At 41.4% G+C, this 24,800-nt stretch overlaps 1 protein-coding gene across 2 annotated transcripts in view; it reads left to right on the forward strand.

The window, feature by feature from the left end:
- The window catches only part of GNPTAB (N-acetylglucosamine-1-phosphate transferase subunits alpha and beta), a 75,879-nt gene that overhangs the window by 7,530 nt on the left and 43,549 nt on the right, over window positions 1-24,800 (forward strand). For both annotated transcript variants that reach the window (XM_046646166.1, XM_046646167.1), the window contains exon 2: window positions 17,878-17,963. In XM_046646166.1, coding sequence (XP_046502122.1) covers window positions 17,878-17,963 — 86 coding nt within the window. The remainder of the gene's footprint in view (window positions 1-17,877; window positions 17,964-24,800) is intronic.

Raw genomic sequence — 24,800 nt, forward strand, 5'->3', positions numbered from 1 at the left:
TTATCTGGTGGCTGGGGCAGGAGAGGCTTTCGAGATGCAGTTTGAGCTCAACTTTGAAGGGTCAGACTACTGAGGCAGAGGACAGAGGAGGGCAAGTCTACTCTAGGCGATTGGTTCTCAACTGAGGGTGATTTTGTCCCCCAGAGGCATTTGGCAATGTCTGGAGACATTTTCGGTTGTCACATCTGGGGTTGGTGCTACTGGCATTTAGTGGCTAGACGCCAGATAGTCTGTTAAACATCCTACAATGCACGGGACAGCACCCCACAACAAAGATCCAGCCCAAAGTGTCAGTAGTGCTCAGGCCCTAGAAACAGTGTGAAAGTCTTGAAATTGGGGTACATTTAGGAAGGTGAAAAAAGGCTCATGTGGCTGAGGGGTGGAGAGTAAGAGAAAGTGCGGTTCTAGGGGAGACTGGTGCCATTGGTGGTGCCCTGTTCCCAGCACGTGGTAGATTAGGTGTTTAGGCTTTAGGTCTTTGTCCTGAGAACAATGGGATACCACTCAAGGTTATGTACTGGCATCTCAGGGATAGAGGCCAAGATGCTGCTGAACATCCTACAATGCGCAGGACAGCCCCCGCAAAAAAGAGTTATCAGACCCTAAAGGTCAATAGTGCCAAAGTTGAGAAACCCTGAATTAGAGGGAGCAAGAATGGCTGTGGGGCAGTTAGTCAGGGGCCTTGGGCTAGGCTGGTGGAAGGGCACGTGAAGAGAAGTGGTCAGATCCGAGAGATTTAGGAGGCAAAATCATCTGGTCTTTATGTTCCATTATGTGCCAGACACTTCGCTGATATGTTGGGATACAAAAGTGAGCAAGATAGACAAGTTCATTGGCTCTCCCAGACCCTAACTATAGGAGCTCAGTGAATATTTGTTGAATGAATACTTATAAAAATTTATTTTTGCCCACTGCTTCTGATTGAGCCTGGTGAGGAAAGGTGGCTGAAGTGAGATGTCTGACGTATTTAAGGCACCTTGCATAGGGCCTGGTGCAAGGCGTTCCTTAATGCTAATTAACTGCGTCGTGTCCTGTCCCGGGACTGTTCTCCCCTTGGCCACGATGCTCATGAAGGCAGCAGAGGAGACCTCCTTTCTGGGCCGATGCCCGAGGTCACTGAAGAGTATGTTAATCTTTCCTTAGAGACAGAGCAGAAAAGTTCACAATGATTTCTCTACCTGAGTGTGCTCTATTATGGTTGGTATGAAAGCAGAGGGAGCAGTGCTTTATTGATTTAATACAGCCTGCACCTTTAAAGTATGCAGGCTTCCTTTCTAGTTCCCTCTAAAATGTAACAAGTGTAGCTTGTAATAGGTTATATGTATTCATGCTGTATCTTTTTAAATTTCTGCTGTCCTTTAGAGTGATTGTTCCAGTCTCGTGATCCACATGCAGTCTGTTTAGCAGGTGATTAGTCAGCCTGTTTGTGATTCATACATGCACTAAATTAAGCAAGAAAAAGAAGTGATCTTTCAAAAATGTTACCAAGGCACACTCGTGCAGGGACAGCCAAATACGTTCTGTGATCAGACTAAAAACCGTATCGCCCACTTTAAAATTGCTTCCTAAAATTCTTTTTTCCTTTAGGTTCTAGTTTATCTTTCCGCTTGGTGTACCTTTTCCCCCCCTTCATTACCACATTTCATTAACTTCATTCCTTTCTCTGCTTGATTCCAAATTTTCAGAAGTTGTTTATTCGGCAGAGGTTTATGGAGGCATTTACTCTGGGCCAGGTACTCTGTTGCTTACTAGAGACACAAAGATGGTTCAGTTTCTTTCTGCTCTTGAGCAACTCACTCTCCAGACAGGGAGATGGACGAGCAAAGAGACAGTCTTAAATGCATCATGATAAATTAAGTCGAAGAGATAGGCATGGGTGTCAGGCAAAGTTTCTCAGCCAGGGTGACATCTGAGCTTGACCTTGAAGGAGATGGCTGACGGAAGAAAGGGGAGCCCCCCACCCCTTTGAAGTTCAGGATGCCATCCAGGTAGCGGTATGGAAAGGAGAGGCACTTCCCCCTTCTGGGAACAAAAGTAGTTCTGAAGGGCTGCTGCACACACCGATGCTTGGAGCTGGAGATGCGGACAGCGGCCACTTTAGGACTTGTCTGTTGAGTGATGCTAAGGAATTTGGATTCATCCTGAAGACAGTGGAGACCATTCAAATGATTGTAAGCAAGGGAGTGATGAGTTAGTCTGTGTGTGGAACAGTTGCTCTAGAGGTAAGTTGGAGGATGAATTGCAGGTGGAAGAGAACTGGTAGCAGGAGACTGTGGGGTGTGGTAGGAATCCAAGTGACAATACCACATGGAGGGCAATGCTTCAGAGTCGGCAGGCTCTGAATACTGATTTTCATAAGTTTACAAAGGCCTGAAAGAAAGATATGTTTGCTTTCGGAAACTGGCATTATCTATTGCTGACTCATTGCTTGACTTCGGGCAAGTCTCTTTAGTTTAAAATTATCCTTGCTGTATAGTATGTGAGGTAGAGTAACTTACATCAGAGTACTTTCAAAATCACTGAGGCTGTAGCATTTAAAAGTCAGCCGAAGGGGCCGGCCCCGTGGCTGAGTGGTTAAGTTCACGCTCCGCTTCGGTGGCCCAGGGTTTCGCTGGTTTGGATCCTAGGTGTGGACATGGCACTGCTCATCAGGCCATGCTGAGGCGGCGTCCCACATGCCACAACTAGAAGGACCCACAACTAGTAATATACAACTATGTACTGAGGGGCTTTGGTGAGAAAAAGGAAAAATAAAATCTTTAAAAGTAAGCTGTTTCTCTAAGCCAGCAGTTTTCAAAGTGTGGCATGGGGACCCTTTCTAGCAATCCTCAAGGTCAAAAGTATTTTTGTAATCATACTAAGACATTATTTGCATGTTTGCTTTCATTCTCGTATGAGAGTACAGCAGAGTTTTCAGAGGCCTACAGGACATGTGGCATTCTAACAGATTGAATGCAGAACAGACAGATACTCCAGATGTCCAGTTTAAGCCAGATAGTAAAGAAATTTGCAGAAGTTAAAAACAGTGTCACTCTTCTCACTAAATTTTTTTTTGGTTGGGAAAATGTAGTTTTTCGTTAAAATATTTATGTTAACATGTAGTGGGTTTATTTCTTCATAAATGAACAAATATTTAAAATTTTCCTGTTTTATTTATTTTTTTTCTTGAGGAAGATTAGCCTTGAGCTAACTACTGCCAATTCTCCTCTTTTTGCTGAGGAAGACTGGCCCTGAGCTAACATCCATGCCCATCTTCTTCTACTTTATACGTGGGACGCCTATCACAGCATGGCTTTTGGCAAGCAGTGCCATGTCCGCACCCGGGATCTGAACCAGCGAACCCTGGGCCACTGAGAAGCAGACATGCGAACTTAACCACTGTGCCACCGGGCCCGTCCCTCCTGTTTTAATTTTAATATGGTGAATATCAATAGGTATAACCCACATTTGAAAAAAAAAGCTCCTTAGAATCTTAAATAATTTTTAAGAGTATAAAGGAGTCCTGAGACCAACAAGTTTGAGAGCCTCTGCTCCAAGCATTTAACAAGAAATATGTGGTACTTCTGTTATGCAAATACAAGTATAAGCTATCACGATCTCTCACCACTGTTGCTGCATTACAGTCTATTCTCCACATTGCAACCAGAGTGGGGTTTTTTTTTTCTTTTTTGGTGAGGAAGAGTGGCCCTGAGCTAACATCTGTGCCAATCTTCCTCTCTTTTGTACGTGGGATGCTGCCATAGCATGGCTTGATACATGGTGTGGGTCCACATCCAAGATCCGAACCTGTGAACCTGGGCCACCAAAGTGGAGCGCGCTAAACTTAACCACTGTGCCACCAGGCCAGCCCCCCAGAACATATTTTTAAAAATGTGAATCAGCTTACATCATACCCATTGTACATAGTAGAAAATCTAGACTCCTTCCAATGGTCTGTGTATAAGATCCTAAATGTGCCAGGCCTGCCCACTTCTTTGAGCAGGCTGTATCGTGTATCCACTGTATATCATGTAATTATTTCTACAAAAATATTCCGTAGCACACTGCCCCCAAATTTGCTGGCTTGAAACAGGAGGAGCAAATTACACCTGTTTTTCTATGGCACAGTCTAAGAATGGTTTCTAGATTTTTAAGTGGCTTTAAAAAATTAAAAAGAATAATATTTCATAACACATGAAAATTACATGAATTTTGAATAACAGTGTTCATAAATAAAGTTTTATTGGAACATAGCCGTGTTCATTCGTTTACTAGTGTCTATGGCTGCTTTCCCATTAGAACGACAGAACTGAGTAGTTGTACGAGAAACCGAGTGGCCTGCAGAGCCTAAGATGTTTACTGTTTGGCCCTTTACAGGAGACGTTTGCCAAACCCTGGCTTAGAATGACCATTATTTATTCTCTGGGCTGTGCGGGCTGCTTGGGAGTTGGCTCATGTGGGTTGGACTTGGTTGGCTCTGCACCTCATGTGTCTTTCATCCTCCTGGAACCAGTGGGCCAGCCTGGACATGCTCTTCTCAAGCATTGGTAAAGGCTCAAAGAGTCAGGTGGATACTTGCACAACTTCCCAAGGTTTGGCTCTGAACTGGTGCATTCACCCTCTTTTGGGGTTCCTTGAACACGTCCAATTTGTTTCTGCCTCAGGACCTTTGCACTGCTGCCCCATCAGGCTGGAGAATGCTGTGTCCAGACCCTCCTGTGATGTGCTCCTTCTTGTCATATAGGTCTCAGCTCAGTAAAACCTTCTCAGGTGGGCCTTCCCCACCATCCACCCTAAAGCAGCCTCTTTCACCAGGTCATTCCTTATTGTATTCCCCTTTTTCTTCTTTTTTTAATTAGTCTGAAAATGTGTATGTATGTATGGCCTTTTTTTTTTTTTGCCTGAGGAGGATTCTCCCTGAGCTAACTTATGTGCCGATCTTCCTCTGTTTTGTATGTGGGTCACTGTCATAGCATGGCCGCTGAAAAGTGTAGTTCCACACCTGGGAATGAAATGCGGGCTGCTGAAGTGGAGTGCACCGAGCTTAACCACTAGGCCATGTGGCCAGCCCTCTCTATTTTCTTATTTAATGTCTTATCTGTTACCACTAAAATGTAAGCTCTGTGGGAACAGAGCTTCTGTCTATTCAGCCTAACTATCTTATCCACCACTGTATTCTCGGCCCCTCGAATAGAGCCTGGCGCCCAGAAGTTGAGTGCAGAAATAATTTTTCCTCGTATCTAAATATAGAAAGTCACTTGCAGGGAGCAGTCTCTCAATTTGACCTTAATAGAAAGTGTGTAGGTTTAGTTGATATACATTATAATATATAATTATATTAGGGTTCTTCGGAGAAACAGAACTGATAGGATGTGTGTATGTGTATGTGTAAGGAAATAGATTTATTGTATGGAATTGGCTCACATGGTTATGGAGGCTGCTAACTTTCCAAGGTCTGCCTTCAGTAGGCAGGAGACCCCGGAGATCCAACGATGTAGTTCTAGTTGGAGTCCAAAAGCCAGAGAACCAGGAAGGCTGATGGTGTCGTTCCAGTCTGAAAGTCAGCAGGCTCGAGCCCCAGGAGGAGCTGATATTTCAGTTCGAGTCTGCAGGCAGGAAAAAAACAGATGCTCCAGCTCAAGGCAGTCAGGTCAGAGGAGGTTCTCTCTTACTCAGCCTTTTTGTTCTATTTAGTCCTTCAACTGATTGGACGAGGCCCATCCACACCAGGGAGGACAAGCTGCTTTACTCAGTATATTGATTCAAATGTTAATTTCATCTGGAAACACTCTCAATGGCACACCCAAAATAATGTTTGATCAAATATCTGGGCACCCTGAGTCCCAGTCAAGTTGAGACCTAAAATTAACCATTACAGTAATTGTAATGGATTTTATTTTTTAGGGAAGTTTTAAGTTTACAGAAAAAATTGCGTGGAAAGTACAGGAAGTTCCTACATACCTCCCTCCCCCAGCATATTCCCCCTATTTTAACATTTTGTATCAGTGTGGTACATTTTTATGATTGGTGAGCCAATAGTGACACATTATTAACAAATGAACGTAGATAACACTGAGATTTGTTCTTTGTGTTGTACAGTTCTGTAGATTTTGACAAACACATAACGTCATGTGTGTTTGCCATTACAGTATCATACAGAATAGTTTCACCACCATAAAAACGCCTTTGCCCCATGTTCCACCTAGTCATCCCTCCTCCTGGCAAGCACCAATTTGTTTCGTTTTCGTTTTGGTTTTTTTTTTTTTTGGTGAGGAAGATTGGCTGTGAGCTAACATCTGTGCCAATCTTCCTCTTTTTGCCTGGGGAGGATTGGCTGTGAGCTAACATCTGTGCCAATCTTCCTCTATTTTGTGTGTGGGATGCCAGCAAAGCATGGCTTGATGAGTAGTGTGTGGGTCTGCAACTGGGATCTGAACCTGTGGGGCCTGGACCGCTGAAGCAGAGTGTGTGAACTTAACCACTACACCACTGGGCTGGTCCCTGATTTTTTTTTTTTTTTTTTGCTGTGTATATAGTTCTGCCTTTTCCAGAACATCATATAGTTCATTGCTGGTGTATAGGAAAGCAATTGACTTTTGTCTGTTAACTTTGTATCTGGCAACCTTGTATCCTGCAACTAATTGTTTATTAGTTTCAGGAGATTTCTTTTGGTCAATTCTTTGGGATTTTCTACAGAGACAATCATGTCATCTGTGAACAAAGACAATTTTACTTCTTCCTTCCGAATCTATTTACCTTTTATTTCCTTTTCTTGTATTATTGCATTTGTTAGGACTTCCAATAGGATGTCAAAAAGCAGGAGTGAGAGGGCGTATCCTTGCCTTGTTTCTCATCTTAGTGGACAAACTTCAAGTTTCTCACCATTAAGTGTGTTAGCTGTAGGTTTTTCATAGATAGCAAGTTGAGGAAGTTTCCCTCTATACCTAGTTAGCTGAGAGGTTTTTTGTTTTTAAGGAAGATTAGCCCTGAGCTAACATCTGCTGCCAATCCTCCTCTTTTTCCTGAGAAAGACTGGCCCTGAGCTGACATCTGTGCCCATCTTCCTCTACTCTATATGTGGGACGCCTGCTACAGCATGGCTTGTCAAACAATGTGTAGGTCTGCATCCAGGATCCGAACCGGCTAATCCTGGGCCGCTGAAGCAGAACATGCACACTTAACTGCTGCACCACCGGGCCAGCCTCTGAGAGGTTTTTTTAATAATCAAAAATAGGTGTTGGATTTTGTCAAGTGCTTTTTTCTACATCTATTGATATAATCGTATGATTTTTCTTCTTTTGCCTGTTGATGTGATGGATTATGTTAATTGAGTTTGAATGTTGAACTAGCCTTTCATATCTGGAATAAATTCCACTTGATTGTAGTATGTAATTCTCTTTATACATTATTGGATTTGATTTGATAACATTTTACTGAGGATTTTCACATCTATGTTCATGAGAGATATTGGCGTGTAATTTTCCACATAGACTGAGTTAGGAAGTGTTCCCTCTGCTCCTGTTTTCTGGAATATTGTAGAGAATTGGTGTCATTTCTTCCCTAAACATGTGGTAGAATTCACCAGTGAACCCATCGGGGCCTGGTGCATTCTCTTTTAGAAGGTTGTTAATTATTGATTCAAGTTCTTTTATTGGTATAGGCCTATTCAAATCATCTGTTATCCTTGTTGGAGCTTTGGTAGATTGTGTCTTTCAAGGATTTGGTCCATTTCATCTCAGTTTTCAAATCTGTGGTCATAGAGTTGTTTGTAATGGTCTTTTATTACTCTTTTGGGAGGAGTACTTTAGTGACTTACTTCTCTTTTAAATTATTGTGGCAAAACACATATAACATAAAATTGGCCATTTTAATGACTTTTAAGTGTACCACTTAGTGGCATTCATTGCATTTACATTGTTTTGCAACCCTTACCGCTATGTCCAAAATTTTTTTATCACCCCCAACAGAAACTGTAATCATTAATCAGTAACTCTCCATTCTCTCCTTGGGCTCTGGTAACTTTTAATTACTTTTTGTCCTTATCGATTTGCCTATTCTGGACATTTCATATAGTGGGTGTTTCATACAATGTTTGTCTTCTCTTGTTCTGGTAGTTTCTGCTTGTTTTTTGATTTTGGGGGGATGAGGGATTGGAGTTGCCTACTCTGCCTTTTTGCTGACCTCATGCGCCAGACTGATAGTTTAAAAAAAAATTTTTTTTTTATAGATTTTATTTTTCCTTTTTCTCCCAAAGCCCCCCCGGTACATACTTGTATATTTTCAGTTGTGGGTCCTTCTAGTTGTGGCATGTGGGACACTGCCTCAGCATGGCTTGATGAGCGGTGCTATGTCCATGCCCAGGATCCGAACCGGTGAAACCCTGGGCCGTGGAAGCAGAGCATGTGAACTTAACCACTGAGCTGGCCCCAAGACTGATGGTTTTGATTGTTGCTTTTTTCACATAATAATATATCAAACACTTTATCTCTTGACTAGTTTGTGTTCTCTACAAAGGGAGAAAATTTGTTTTGGCCGTTGCTGTGTCCTCAGAGTCTAGAATGATGTCACATGCTTTTGACTGACTAAATTAAGTTGCTAAGTTTTTAATAATTGTTTGAAGACGTTATTTTTAATAGCTTTGTGATATTTGTATGAATATCAAAATTTATTTACCCAAGTACCTATTGTTTAATTTTTAAACTATTTTCAGGTTTTATTTTTTAAAAGTAATAACTGTCATCATATTTATACAGAAGTCTTTGGGTACATCTATGATGTTTTTCTTGGTGTGTATTTCTAGAAGTGGAATTAATCAGAGCAAAAGACCAGAACATTTCTCTGGTCCTTTGATACGTATTGCTAATTTCCCCTCAGGAAAGGGGTGATTTTTTAAAAGGGTTGTGCAGCTATTTAAAAATATATAACATTATGTTCACCTAATTTGTGAGTTTTCTGCACTTCAAACTCATAAAAAGAGTCCTCTTCTTGGTGTATTTAAAACTGTTTTTATCTACGTAACAGTATGAGAGAAAATTCATTTGTTAATGGAGATAAGTGCAGTGTCACAAGCAGATATTTTGTAAAATTTCATCTTATTTCACTAACTTTCTTTTTTTGCTGAGGAAGATTGGCCCTGAGCTAACATCTGTGGCCAATCTTCCTCTTTTTGCTTGAGGAAAATTCACTCTGAGCTAACAGCCGTGCTAATCTTCCTCTGTTTTGTAGGTGGGTCACCACCACAGCATGGCCACCAACAGTGGCGTAGGTCTGTGCCCAGGAATTGAACCTGGACCACTGAAGTGGAGCATGCTGAACTTAACCACTAGGCCATGCGGCAGCCCCACACTAACCTTTCTTATGGCAATTAAATGTTGCCAAAATAAAATTAAAAAGAAACCTTAGTTTGACTAGTTATGGTATCAGACCTCTTAATATCAAGTTCATGTGCCTGATGCACAGTAAACCAAATGCTGAGACCTCTAGGCTTGGAGATGGAGAAAGATTTATTTGCATTGGCCAGAACGAGTAGGTGGAGCCTGGGTTTGCTCAAATCCACCTCCTCGAGAACACACAACAGCAGGGTTTTATAGCGCTAAGGGGCTTGGCAGCAGCAGCTTCAGGGAGACAAAGGGGTCACTTCCTCTCTGGTAATCACTAATCTGTTCTATTTGTCCATGTGTTAGTTTATCTTCCACATATGAGTGAAATCACGAGGTGTTTGTCTTTCTCTGTCTGGCTTATTTCGCTTAACATAATACCCTCAAGGTCCATCCATGTTGGTAATGGGACAATTTTGTCTTTTTTTATGGCTGAGTAGTATTCCATTGTGTATACACACACTACGTCTTCTTTATCCAGTCCACAGTTGATGGGCTCTTGGGTTGCTTCCACATCTTAGCTATTCTGAATAATGCTGCAATAAACATAGGGGTGCATACGTCTCTGAATTGTTGATTTCAAGTTCTTTGGGTAAGTACTCACTAGTTAAATAGCTGGATTGTATGATATTTCAATTTTTAAGTTTTTGAAAAATCTGCATACTGTTTTCCGTAGTGGCTGCACCAGTTTGCATTCCCACCAGCAGTGGATGAGGGTTCCCTTTTCTCTACAATCTGTCCAACATTTGTTGTTTTTTGTCTTGGTATGAATACTTTTTGAAAGTATCTTTGGTAGTTTTTTTTCCCCTTCTTCTTTTATCCAAGTGTGGTTGCAAGAAGTTCTCTTTTTTTCCTTGAGATGTAACTTTTTTACCATTTATAAAGTATACCATCAAAGGTTTAACATTCTTAATTCTGCCTTTTAATACACTTTCCTTCATTATTTTCTTAACCCCCCCACCCCCTAAAAGTGACAAACAGTCCTCTCTTTCTCTCCATAGCTTTATTTCCTTAAAAATCTCAGCTTTCTCTCCTAGGCAAAGGAGAGGGATTTTGTGAAGCTGTCAGGGTTAGCCCTATCCTTGATTATTCCGTTTCCCTGACAGTAATCTCTTTCAGTCTGTACTCATTTAAAGTTCATCAATAAGTACTCCGAAATCATTTCATGCAAGTAAATGATTAGTCCTTAATAGGGATGTCAGCTCCTCGAGGACAGGGCCTTTATTTCCATTTTGTGCTCCTTAAAATGTTCGACAAATATACGATGTGTTAATTCTGTGAAGTAGTCAGGAAGGTAGAAATGATCTAGAAAAGTGTCTTGGGGTTTAGTTAATGTTTGAGTAAATAGTGGTCATACTTCTTGGGTTTGGATCCTTTCCTTTATGTTAAAAAGGGGAAGTCACCTCAGTTTTAATAACCATTCAGTTCCTAATATGAAATGTGTTAATGTTTTATTTTAGCCCCTTTGCATTGGGAAATACTGGAGACTGAATGTTTATGTTCTTTCAAAATTCCTGTGTTGAAACCTTATCCCCAGTGTGATGGTATGAGGAGGTGGGACCGTTGGGAGGTGATTAGATCTTGAGGGTGAAGACGTCATGAATGGGATTAGTGCCCTTATAAAAAAGACCCCAGCGAGCTCTCTCATCGCTTCCACCAAGTGGGACACAGTGAGAGGACTTCCTTCTCTTAACCAGAAAGTGGGCCCTCCCCAGACATGGCTAGTGATGAGCAGATTTGACTTCCTGATTGATATCGAAGGAGGAGGAGGGTAAGTAGAAAAGATAAAGTTTGGATTATCTTTAAGATATCTTCGTCTTTCTTGTAGTGCCTCTTAATGCAAAACAAATTTCGTTTTCAAACACTTTGAAGAAGCTGTTGTAATTTAGGAATATTATAAACTTCCAATGTCTGAAAAGCTCTGTCAGTGTTACTTAGAGTGCTTACTGCTTGAGGTTGGAGAGCCTCGACGGTGTAAGTTTTGTAGGGTAGCTTGTCACACTTCTACACCTGAAAAATTGAGAAAGCGACATGTTCTTTTACAGAGAGAGTTTTATATCCTTGTGCGCCTAGGCCTGCTAGTGTCTTTTTATGACTGTAGCCTTTAGCCTTTACTCTGACACTGGGAATGGCTCTGAAACCAGGAGGTTCTGGAGGAAAACCATGGAGGGTGAGCTGTTCCAAGATGTTCACCTTGTAAAATCAGTAGCCATATTCATTCATTCTAGAATGTTTATTAATCTTGTGCCAGGCACTATGCAAGGTTCTGGGAATAAAAATAAGAAGGAGATCAAGTTCTTGTCTTTGAGTTGCTCACAGAGGTGTAGACAGATATTTTAAAAGGTAAATTATATTGCAGCATTGTAAATGCTGTCTTTAAGAGACGTGTGAATGGTTTGCATGTAAGTATTGTGGTAGAGCCCTTTATGATTTGTACATCTCATTTACGGATCAAAACAATCTTATGAAATTGGTAGTACTAATATCCTCATTCTACAAAAGAAGAAATTGAGAAAAGAGAAGTACCCTAGATTTTATTATTGATAAGTGCCAGATTTAAACTCATGTCTTCTGATGGTGAATCTTATTATCTTTGCGCTATATGCCAGTTCTCTTCTTAGTAATTACCTTTTTCCTTTCCTTGGCTAGGGGATCCCTCTGATACAAAGGATTATAGGGCTGGTATCTCATTCACCAGTATTCCACCACAGGCTTGCATTTGACCCTGTTCTGGAATCATAAAAATCTTCAACACAAGTGTATACTGGTTTTATAATTTTAAAAAGTTTATCATCTGAAGATTTTAGCATTTGTATGCACAAACCAGTTAAAGGAACACATTCTAAAATACTGAGGAGGGGGCCGGGCCGGTGGCGCAGCTGTTAAGTTCGCACATTCTGCTACTCGGCAGCCTGGGGTTCGCTGGTTCGGATCCTGGGTTCGGTCATGACACCACTTGGCACGCCATGCTGTGATAGGTGTCCCACATATAAAGTAGAGGAAGATGTGCACGGATGTTAGCTCAGGGCCAGTCTTCCTCAGCAAAAAGAGGAGGATTGGCAGCAGATGTTAGCTCAGAGCTAATCTTCCTCAAAAAAAGAAAAGAAAGGAAAAAAAACCAAAGAAATAAAATACTGAGGAAAACCACAAATGTATTATGTGACGTGTGGTCGTTTATAAATATGCCAGGGTTTCTGGATCATTGAATTAAGGATGCTAGACATCCCCGTTTCAGAACTGGTTGAATGACTGCATTCATAAATGTGTGTTTGACAAAGTGAGCTCTGTGTGAATAAGCCCCAGACGAGGCCGCCTAGAGAAGCTGGGAGAGCCTGGGCGAAGCTAAACAGGAACGTGGGCTCTGGAGTTGGATTGATTCAGATCTCGTCCTTATCACACACTGCTATGTGGCCTGGAACTTCTCCCTGAAAATGAGCCATCGTAGTGCCTGCCTCACAGGTGCTATCTTGTTACAGGGATTCAATAGAGAGAGGTGTCTGGCATGGTGGTGCTTGGTGCATGTGTGGATGCACCCCTTCTCCTCTGCGGTTGGCATGTTAAGACTGACTTTGGCTGCCATTTTGTAAAAACTAGCCAACAATTGATCTTGAATACTTTGGATGCCGTGACTGTTAAAATGGAGTCTTTATTAAAAGTGATAAACATTTTTAACTAGTAGAATAAACTACCTTTAGATGATTTTTACAATTCTTTTTAAATAATACATCATTTGTGTAGTATTTCAGAGCTCATGCAGTATTTTACTAGGTAAATAAATAAATAAATTTTTAATAAAAATAAATTTTAGGGGGCTGGCCCGCCCTGGCCGAGTGGTTAAGTTTGTGCGCTCTGCTGCGACAACCCAGGATTTCGCCGGTTCAGATCCTGGGCGTGGACATGGCACCGCTCACAGGCCACGTTGAGGCAGCACCCCACATGCCACAACTGGAACGACCCACAACTAAAGTATACAACTACGTACTTGAGGGATTTGGAGAGAAAAAGCAGAAAAATAAATAAATAAATTTTAGTTCATTGTTTGTTAAGTTTTGCCAACAAACTGCCCTTAGTGGCAGAGAAAGTAAGTACTCTGAGGAGAAGAATGTAGAGAGGAGGCGTATGTAGGGGAGGAATAGCTCAAAATGGCAAGTAGGAAATTTTTTGAAGGCCAGCATTGTATCTGTAAAAATCACTCAATTTTCCGTTTTCTTCATAAAAAATTCGCATTCCTACCAATATAATGTCTTGCCATTATGAAAAGGACGGTTCAGGAAGATATGCCTTGCTTAGCCCTGACTTCTAGTATGCCCGGCATGCTCCTCAGACCCTTTATTCAGCCAGGTCATGTGAGAGTCACCGTCCTACCACAGCAACACTACAAACTGATGAGATCGATTTTGTACTTAGTTCATAGTCGAGGAAGTTGAGGCCTGAACATTTGTAACTTCCTCAAGGTCACACATCCTCTAAGTAGGAGAACTGGGAGCTTCTCCTTGGAGGTGTCGCAAATTCCCAAATCCAGGCTGTCTTATATCACTCCTGCTGGAACCAGGTAATATTTATTAAGAAGATGATGATGGTGAATAATGAATTGTGCAGGGTGTGAGTTGATGATAAATAGAATTGTAAATAGTTCTCTGCCGTCAAGCAGTTTATGACTTGATTGGTCTGACTAGACGCTAACTTGGGGGCAAAGGTAAATAACAGTAAAAAAGCTAAGGATGCAAGGCAAGAAATGTTACCAGGCAGCAGGTAATTGGTTTCCATGCAAGTGATAAAGATAAAAGTTACTCAGAGTTCTGAGAAGCAAGCAACGCAGATGGGGCTGAAGAATATGGGAGGACTTGGTGGAGGAAAAGAAACCTGACTTTCCAGTAGTTAGTGTTTCTCGAACCTTTTCCTCTCTAACTGTTTGCTTGTTTATTGCTAATAATGGCTGAAAACAAGATCTAATTGCAATTTTAAGTCTTTTTTGTCTTCTTTGTTGTTTGGAAGGTATTTATATTTTTATAGTTTACCCCAGAATAAATAATTTGATCATTGCCCATTCAAATTTCTACTCTCTTTCATTGTTGATAGTATTAGAAAATGATCTGAACTAACCCTTCGATAAATTTTGATTTGCAAGTCTCCTTTTTGATCCCTCATATAGCGTATTATTCATTCACTTAAAAAAGAATTTGGCAAGATTTCTATAATAGGGTCTAGTTGACAGTTGGGATTAAGCAGAAAAGGGAAATGGTTATGATGGAAGGGAATCAAATTTAAATGTTGATGGGGTTAGGACCAGGGACAGGAGACCCAGAGGAGGCTGAAGACAGAAAGAGATACGGTGTCCTGATGGACCAGATATGTGGGCACAGGGAGGAAACTGGGGCAGTCACACAGTGTCAGCCACGCAGCTCTGCCCTTCCTTCAGTCTTATACTTTCAGGACTGGAAGGGCTTTCAGAGATGATTTGCTCAGACCTGCTTCATTTTACAGATGAAGAAACAGCCCAAAGAGACTAAGTAATTTGTTCAAGGTTGAGTGGCAGAGCTGGGTAAAAACTCACGTTCCCTGAGTCATAACCCTGCATTCCTGCTGCCTCCCTGGAGATCTGAGTGTGCAGAACTCTGAACTGGTGGGAATGTTCTTAAATGTCTTAGACAAGGACCCTTTGCTGCTGCTGTTCTTTCCAATACACCAAAGTGGTTTGGAGATGGTGAGATTAATTTATCTGATGAAGGAAGGCACATTGTGTCAACATATACAGCATGTGAGTGGTTCTCAGACATTTGTGAAATGTGCCCCCTCTGATGTTTTCCTTCCACCTCTGGGTATCCCTGCCAGCCAGGAACAGTCATATTGAGCTTTATTTTTTGTGGTTTGTTTTACAAAAATAATAGATACACTGGTTGTCCTTTTGCAAACTACACAGGGATGTTGATGGAGAATCACTTCTTGTTGAGCTCAATAAGTTGACACAAATCAATACTATTGTATTATTAAAAATAGATGCATATTCCATATTTTCAAAGTAGATGGCATTTTAAAGCTATGTGCCTGCCACTGGGTTGGGCGCTGTGTGTGATACTAAAGGTACAGTTCATTCCCCGTCCTCTTGGAATTTGCAGTTCAGTTGAAGGGGCCAGTTGTATGCACGTGCAAGCTCAAATGTACTGTGACTAAAACAGGACCTTTGAATCCCACAGCTCTCATCCCCACTACACCTGTTCCTCCTATGTCATTAAATGGCCCCACTATCAGTCACTCATAGAAATACGGAAAACCTAGCAGTCGTCCTTGATTTTCTTCCCCTCCTTCACTCCCCCTTCCAGTCTGGAAGCAGTTCCCTCTAACACACCCCCTGTTCCCCAGCTGAACTGCCAACAGACTCCTTGCTCATCCTTTAAGACAGCTAGCATTGCTTATTCAGGGAGGTCTTTTTGGTGTCTTCCTAGAAAGAGTCAAATGCTCCTTCTTCAGTGCAATTATAGCTGGCAGTAAATTTCTCTGTGAAAAATAATTGGCTGTAGGGGCTGGCCCCGTGGCTGAGTGGCTAAGTTTGCGCACTCCACTGCAGGTGGCCCAGTGTTTCGTTGGTTCTTATCCTGGGCGTGGACATGGCACTGCTCATCAAACCACGCTGAGGAAGCATCCCACATGCCACAACTAGAAGGACCCACAACGAAGAATATACAACTATGTACCAGGGGGCTTTGGGGAGAAAAAGGAAAAAAATAAAATCTTTCCAAAAAAGAAAAAGTTGGCTGTAGTTCTTGAAGTCAGGGAACATAGCTTATTTTCTTTTGTGAACCTAGTACAAGGCACATCAGACCCTCAGTTTTTAAATCAATACCTTTTAAAATCAGTTGGCTTTTAAATTGGTACATTGAGTGGGAGAATTTTTAGTTGAATTTATGGTGCTTATGAAGCTTCTAGTGAAGTGAGGTTGTCAAGGTAGTCAGAGGCCAGGTCTTGGAAAGCCTAAATGCCATGAAAGGAAATGAGCAGTCGCAGCTGGGCACATAGGTCCACACGGCCTTCCCTGTGGGCAGATGTTGTCACGTGACTGTGTTCTGGCCAGTAGAAACAGAGGTGGTAAGTGCAGCTTCCAAGAAGTCTCCTAAAGGCGGGACATGTCTTCCCTTTCTCTCCTTTCTGCTGGCAGGAAAGAAATCTCAATGACTGGGGCTCCCACAGCTCTCTGAATATAACAGGGCCACATTCTAGGGTTTGTGGAAGAGGAAGCTGAAAGAATCCTTGGCAGGAAGGAGGGCATTCCAGGAAGAGGAGTAGAATGAAAGGACACATTTAAAAGTCAGATAGAAGAGCATGACCTGGCAAAGGAGGCTGAAAAGGAGTAACCAGAGTAATAGAAGGAAAACCAAGAAAGTGGTTCAATAAGGGGGAACTGGGCAATCACTACCAATTGAGTAAGAAGGAGATCAGAAAAGCGTCACTGGGTATGACAGCATGAAGGCCTTGGTAAGGTCACTGAAATGGTGAGGGCAGAAGTGATATTGGAGTGGGAGGTGACTCTCTAAAGATATTTGCCCTTGAAAGAGACAGAATTTGGAGTAGAGGAACTAGCTGGAGGGGGGAGGGGAGTGAAGGGAAGGTTTTCTTGAGATACTAGAATAAGTTTATATGCTGATGGGAATAATCGTATTGAGAGGAAAAGAGAAAGGAAGCAAGGCCTTGAGAAGATTAGTTGATGAGATCCAGAGAAAGTGGACAGAGATGGGATGTTTGCAAGGAGGAGGAACACTTCCTCCATGGTAAAGGGAGTGAAGAAGAAAATGGGCTGTCTATGTGGGTAGGTTTATAGATTTGGGATGCAGACACGAGAGAGCCCCTATCTAAAGCCTTTCATTTTCTCATGAAATATTTGTCAGCGTCATCAACTGAAACCTCGTAGGTAGTAAGGTCGTCATTCTCCATATCTTGTCAATCTCTTCTGTTTTGGCTTGTGTTCTTCTCTGTTGTGAGATGAGTGTTTCCCAAGTATTGGATGGATCATGTAGCTGCCCTAAAATCCTTCAGTGCCCCCCTTCCCATGGCATGCAAGACACATCACAGAGGGCCTAGCTTCTTTCCCACCCCCATTTCTCTCCAGTTACTACTTGGGCTCCAGCCAAAGCCAATTGCACAGTTGCCCACAAACAACTCGTCCTTGCTGCTTCTCAACCTTTGAACGTGTTCTTCTGGCACTGTCCCTTTCTCCCTACTTGGGGAACTCATTCTCCAAGACCCAATTCTCATATAGCATCCTTTTAAATCTCTTTCATTTCCCTCCTCCTTCCTCAGGCCAGGAACTATAGCTTGTATTTATATATGTATACAACTATCCTTATATTGTAGCTTATTCATCTGGATTGAGTACAATGTCTGTAAGTGGCAAGCACTGAGTGAATGGATGAATTTTGATTGCTTTACCTGCTGCCTTAACAATTCTTAATGAAATTAAAATGACAGTTATATACTTTTAGTATTGAATACAAAGAAAACATTTTCTTTTTCTTTTTTGTTTTCCTAGGTGGTTCTGGAATGGAGCCGGGATCAATACCACGTTTTATTTGATTCCTACAGAGACAATATTGCTGGAAAGTCCTTTCAGAATCGGTGAGAAGAGATCAAATTTGGAGTAGCTTATTAGGACTTAACTGATGAGTCATGAACTCACCTATGCTTTAAATATCATGTTTGAAGGGCTCTTTCCAAGTTGTAGCTATGGTTTAACTTATTCAAGACTGCTCCCATCCGAAGGCACCTTGTAGTCCATCCTCATGTTTCATGGGTGAAAAATCTGATTCCCAAAGAGTAATCCTGCCTTGCAGTTTATTGAGTACTTTTAAGTTCCATGAGTGCATTTTACCCTTACCCTGGTTCTGTGAGGTAAAGATAATTCCATCCCCCTGTAGGATGAGGAAACTATGTGGCTACTCTGCAGCCAGTTCTGAGCCGTAGTCAGTATTCTTCTGTTGCCTTCACTGTTAGCCAGGGCTGTTCCCGTCGTAGCCACCAGGATTGGCCCCCCCCCAGCTGCCCCTCTGGTCACCACATCTTGCTGCCTTGCTGTGGGGAGACCACAGGTTGGGTCTTTTTCTCCTTAAGGCAAGCTTCTTGGGGCAGCCACTCCTGAATGCTGCCTTCAACCTTTCCTTTCCTTGGAGATTTTTTTTCCTCTCACAAGACAGACCTCAGAGTGGAAGCAATCTTTTCCAACATCCTCCTTTCCTTCTTGCAGCTAAAATGAATCATAGAGGCTCTTTTCAGTTTTTGTCGATAAAACTATTACTTATATTGTTTCATATCCTAAAAGCAATATGTGTATGGTTGAAAACATTTCAAACAATACATAAAAATAAAAGTAAAGTGATCTCTGTTCCATTCTGAATTTCCCCTGACACGGAGGGACCACTGTTACTGAATTTTTGTTTGGATTCTTCTGGTAATCATCATTCTGACTTTCAAAAAGAAACAAGAATTCTCTCCTTTTCGATTTATTCACTTTAGGCGGTTATCTGTTGACTCTTCTTTCCATTGTAATGGCACACAACTGATCACTACAGGGCAAGGAGCTGGAGGTGACCAAAGCAGATGTGGGAGGGGCTAACGAAGGTAGTTAACCTCACAAAAGTCCTTGGTCTAAATGTCCGAGACATTTAGAAACCTCTCTCGATCCTGACTGTGCACTTTTTCCTGAGGATAGGTCCCACAAATCCTTCCCTTTACTCTCGCTGAACCAGAAAACCTCGTGGAACTACAAGCAATAATTGCTGTCAGTTGGCGTGCCTTGACAGTTGTCTGAGAAGCTCTGGGCTGTACCACTGATTCCTCTGGAGCCCTTGACCTGGACTTAGAAGCCCTTCCTTGTCCCTCCATTCGCTTGTCATGAGTGCTCATGTGGTTTCTATCAAATAAGTAGTTTTTAAAATAACTATGCTAATTAGATCTATTCAGTGGAGAAGGGCTGTGGGATTCCTTGAGTTGACCTAAAGATTTACCCTTTGCTTTGGTCCTTAAGGCACCCTACATATGAATGGCATCCCTGAATTTGCTCCTTCAAAGAAGATTGACTCTTTGAGCCTTACTCTTTTTTAGACACTGAGATATGACTATCTGCTGTAGTCTAGTAGGGTAGGGAAACTCTAGATCTTTCTCTTAGGATCTCTTAAAACAGTAGTTTTCAAAGACCCTGGGGATCTGCAAAATTAAAACTATTTTTATCACAATACTAAGGTGTTATTTACCGTTTTTACTAAGACATTTGCACTGATCGTGTAAAAGCAGTGGTGGGTAAAATTGCCACACCTTAGTGTGAATCATTGTATTCTTTCCTGCCACGTATTTGAAGGGAGAAGGAAAAAAAGTTAGTTTCACTTAAAAATGTTCATGATGAAGCAGTAAAAATTACTAAGTCAATTATATCTTGACCCTTTGAGTGCACATCTTTTTAATGTTCTGTGGATGAAATGGGAAGCACACATCAAGCGCCTGGCTGCATGGGGATTGTGTTGAGGAAAAGTCCTTGTGTGGTTGTTTGAGCTGCAAACTGAACTAGTTCTTCTGTTTCATGGAACACCATTGTTAGAACTTGAAAGGACAGATGGCATATGATTACTCAGACTTGGTTATTTGGCAGGTATTTTCTTGACAATGAACAAAGAGATCTTGTCTCTTAAAGGAAGACAATTAATAGTATTTGTTGCCAATGATAACATTTGAGCTTGCAAGTGAAAATTAGAATTTTGGAAAACTTGTTTCCATTACTTTGAGCCTAAACAGGTTCACAATATTGTAAAGACTTCTCTGATTAGATTTGTGGCGTCATCTAAAAATCACATGGGTTAATATTATGTAAGAAAATTAAGGAAATGTGTCACCATTTGGCAGATCTGCATAACTCAGTAAGCTGTTATTTTCCAGATAACCAACACCTTGATGTCACAGAATCTTACATGGGTAAAAGAGCCATTCAAAGTGCAAGAAAGATGAATGGATTTTAATATAAAAGCACAAAAAGTTCAATAATGTGGTTTCAGATTCCACACTGCAACTAATTTTTAAGAAACTACTATTTATTTTGGTGTAGTATCATAGAAGAATATCCACTATTATCTGAAAAGGCTGTTAAAAGGCTCCTCCCCTTTCCAGCTACGTATATGCGTGAGCCTGGTTTTCCTCATGTACTTCAGCCAAAGCAGCATGTGGGCACAGTTTGAATACAGAAGACATGAGATGCTTGCTTTCTTCTCCTAAGTCATTAAAGAGATTTACAGAAATATAGGACAATGCTTCTCTTCTCACTAAATTTTTTTGTTGTTTTGGAAAATATTTTCATTAAAAAAGTTATTTATTGGGGCTGGCCCTGTGGTCGAGTGGTTAAGTTCACGTGCTCTGTTTTGGTGGCCCAGGGTTTCACCAGTTCGAATTCTGGGCACAGACATGGCATTGCTCATCAGGCCATGCTGGGGCCGTGTCCCATGTACTGCAACTAGAAGGACCCACAACTAAAATATGTACAACTAGGTACTGGGGGGCTTTGGGGAGTAAAAAAGAAAAACAAAATCTTTAAAAACAAAAAGTTATTTATGTTAATCTGTGAAGGAGTTTACTATTGTTTTAAAATGAATTAACATATATTTTTGAATATCTTTTATTTTCAGATATGGCAAATGTGGATAGTTATAACCTATAAACAAAAGCTTTTTGGGGTCCTTAATAATGTTTAAAAGTGTGCAGGGTCTGGAGACTACAAAGTTTGAGAACCATTTCATTACGGTAGCAGTTCTCAAACTTTGGGGTGCAGCAGGATCCCATGCAGGGCTTGAGGAAATATGGTTCCCCCACCCCTCTGCCCCCAACTTTCTGAGTCTGTGGGTCTCAGAGGGGCTCAGAGAATTTTCATTTCCAACAAGTTCACTGGTGATACTGAAACTGCTGGTCTGGTGACCACGCTTTGAGATCTACTGCATTAACAGATTCCTAATTGATGAGGATTTTAGGCTGGTTACTTTTAAAACTGCAAATGAGAAGGGGGCTGGTTACCTTTAATAAAAGCAACTCTGAGGAGCAGGGTTTGCTTGCCCTTTGTTGGGAAACATTTACATTTGTAATGGAAACCTCCATCTGTAAAGATGCCTTCTCTCTGTGCCAGGAGGAAGAAGGGGGATGGCATTATCTCTAGAAACTCTTGATCAATACCAAAGGCAAGAACTTAAGTTGTTTACTGTCTGGCAACCTCATGTAAGTGACCCCCCCCCCACATCCTCCTTTGTCTTTAGCTGAGGATAATATTTAAGCAGTGACTTCTGCCATTTACTCAATCCGGTTTGATTCTTATCTGAAAGTTGTGGGACCGCCCAATGGCCAGAACCTACCGGCACTGATAGCATTTTAACAACTCTTTTTACATATTCTTTCCTTTTTCTTGTAAAGAGATAACTCACATACCTATGCCTTAAATTTAGCCTAACTCTCCACCCATGTTTGCAGCAGCAGCAGCAGCAGCAGCAGCTCCCCATGCCAGCAGCATCTCTGACTGCCCGTGGGTCCTGTCCCCACGCAGCAGCAACATGCCGGCACCAGCTCTGCCTGCCCATGGGTCCTGTCCCTATGCCAGCGGCAGCAGCAGCAGCTCTGACTGCCCACGGGTCCTGTCCCCATGCTATTCCTCACCATTCCCTAAATAAAAGAGCACTACTGCCAGATCTTGAGAGTCCAAGAAATCTTTCTTTCAACTCCTCGGCTCACCGACCCCACATCACTAATGATATAGAACTTTCTTACTTCTCCAATTTTCTTTTTAGCAATGCTGATTTTCTTAAGAAAAGCTCAAAGTGTATTGTCTTTTTCTACGTTTATTGAGTACCTGCTCACCCTGCTGTGCCTTATGCTGTGCTAGGTGCTCATGGGGCACGGTTGCATAAGTCCCTGCCCTGAAGAAGCTTCACAACTTTTAGAAGGCAAACTAGCTTAGACAATCCAGATTTTGAGGTCAGCACTTTTTTGTTTGTTTGTTTGTTTGTTTTTGAGGAAGATCAGCCCTGAGCTAACTGCTGCCAATCCTCCTCTTTTTGCTAAGGAAGACTGACCCTGAGCTGACATCTGTGCTCATCTTCCTCTACTTTATATGTGGGACGCCTGCCACAGTGTGGCGTGCCAAGTGGTACCATGTCCGCACCTGGGATCCGAACCAGCGAATCCCAGGCCACTGAAGTGGAACATGCGCACTTAACCACTGCACCACTGGGCTGGCCCCGAGGTCAGCAGTTTTAATCAAACATTTTTGTTTTCTTTCTGAAGAATATTTTTGTGTGTGTTAAATATTTCTCCTCCTGATTTTAAATTGCATTAAAGTAGTTTGATTTTCATGTAGGAATATTTCAAAATTGCCAAATTTTGATGATGACAAGTAAATGGATCATATATAACATATCACATATTCTAATATATTTTAAGATACCATAATGTTTATAGGAAATTTTCATTGTTTTGCTAGTTTTTCTGCAAGTCTTTGTAATGTTTGCCCTGCATGAAAAAAAAAATCCCCTTCTGTTTGTCAGTAACAAGCGAATATGTAAATTGTCTGCTGCTACCCAGTGTGAGGCATTAAGTCAGTCTGGGTCTCAACTTGGTCATCTCTAAAATGTAGATATTAGATTAAGTGTAAATCTAACTCTGCTTCTAAGGTACTATTTAAGTTCTAAGTGTCTTACCTACTTTATAGAATGGAGAACCAAGGGAATATGAAGTGCCTTTATGTTAACTGATTAAAATAAAAGTTGTGTCACTCTCACCACCACTTTGGTTCTGAGTCATAGGTGATTTATTTAGTCTTCAGCTCTAGATAAAGGCTTCCTTCTCATCTGGGAACTGAGATAGTGGTCTCGTGGTTAGAACGAAAGACTCAATCTCACTGCCACGATCATATCTAAGAGTAGAAAAACAACTGACTCATTGACCTGGAGCAGATCACAGGATCTCCCGAGGGCAGTCAGTTTAACCCCAAAGAGTTAAACTGATCATGTAATGCAGCATTATTGGAAGAGCCAGTACATAAATGCATTTATCTACTTAATATTTTTTTTCTTAGTTGAACATGTATGGATATCTCTTGATTCTATTTAAAAATCTTTAATAGCAGATAATTACTTTTATAGGAAAGCTTTGGAATATGCAGTTCTTTTTCTTTTCCTTTTAAAAAATCTGTTCTTTTTAAAATATGTCACTTAAGCTGTTTTTTAAAATTAACTTTTGTTTTTTCTTTCTTTCTTTTTTTTTGGTGAGGAAGATTTGCCCGAGTTAACATCCATTGCCAATCTTCCTCTTTTTTTTGCTTGAGGAAGACTAGACCTGAGCTAACATCTGTGCCAGTTTTCCCCCATTTTGTCTGTGGGATGCCTCCACAGCATGGCTGATGAGTGGAGTAGGTCTGCTCCCAGGATTTGAACCTGTGAACCTGGGCCACGCTGAACTTTAACCACTTTGCCACAGAGTTGGCCCCTAAAATTATTTTTTAGTCTGAGTATAGCCTACCTGAGAAGTTGGGAATGAGATGACCTTGAATAATTTACATGTGAGTAATATGAGGTTTTTTGTTTTTTTTTAAATGGAAAAGACTGCTGTATATATTGAGGGAATTAATTAATAGTTATTTAGCCAACAAGTATGTATTAAACCTAACTCATGTACCAGGCACTATCCCTAGGCATGTAGTGATGAACAAGAGGAACCCATTGACTTCATATAGAACTGGCATTTTAGTGGGGGAAGCTTTTGATTTTTTAACTAAAAAATGTGAACTATAACCTGTATATAAATCAGCAGTTCCCAAAGTGACCAGCAGCATTGGCATTTCCTAGGAACTTGTTAGATTTGCAAATTCTGGCCCTCCCCCACCCCCCAATGAATCAAACTCTGGGAGTGGAGCCCAGCAATCTGTCTTACAAGTCCTCCAGGTGATTCTGATGCCTGTTAACGTTTGAGAACCACTGATATAGATAAATGCAGAAAAAGCCTAGATGAGGAAGCTTTTGCATACCATTACAGTGGGGAGACAGCCTGAAGATATAGGAAAGGGAGGAGATAGTTAATGAAGCAGGGCACAGAAGGCATGATACCATTTCCGCCCTGGAGATACTCCATCTAGTGGAAGATAGACATGCATAAAAATAGTACAGCACAGAGTGCTAAGGATTCTTTAGAGTACAAGATAGCGTAGAAGACGCATGTTAAGCAATCCGTTCTCTTTGTGGGAGCTGAGGGAAGACGGCGACTGGGGAAGGTGGAAGTGGTTGAAAGAAGCATGAAAGAAAGGATATTCTAGGCAGAGGGAGAAGCATGTTCAGAGGCATAGAAACCTGCAAGTTCTTATCCTCTTTGGGGAAGGGTGTACCATTGGAGTGTCCAAAGCTTGAGGGGCAGATTATGAAGGAATTTAGATTTTATTCTGCC

Source organism: Equus quagga, chromosome 19 (genome assembly GCF_021613505.1).
Source record: "Equus quagga isolate Etosha38 chromosome 19, UCLA_HA_Equagga_1.0, whole genome shotgun sequence".
Classification (NCBI taxonomy): domain Eukaryota; kingdom Metazoa; phylum Chordata; class Mammalia; order Perissodactyla; family Equidae; genus Equus; species Equus quagga.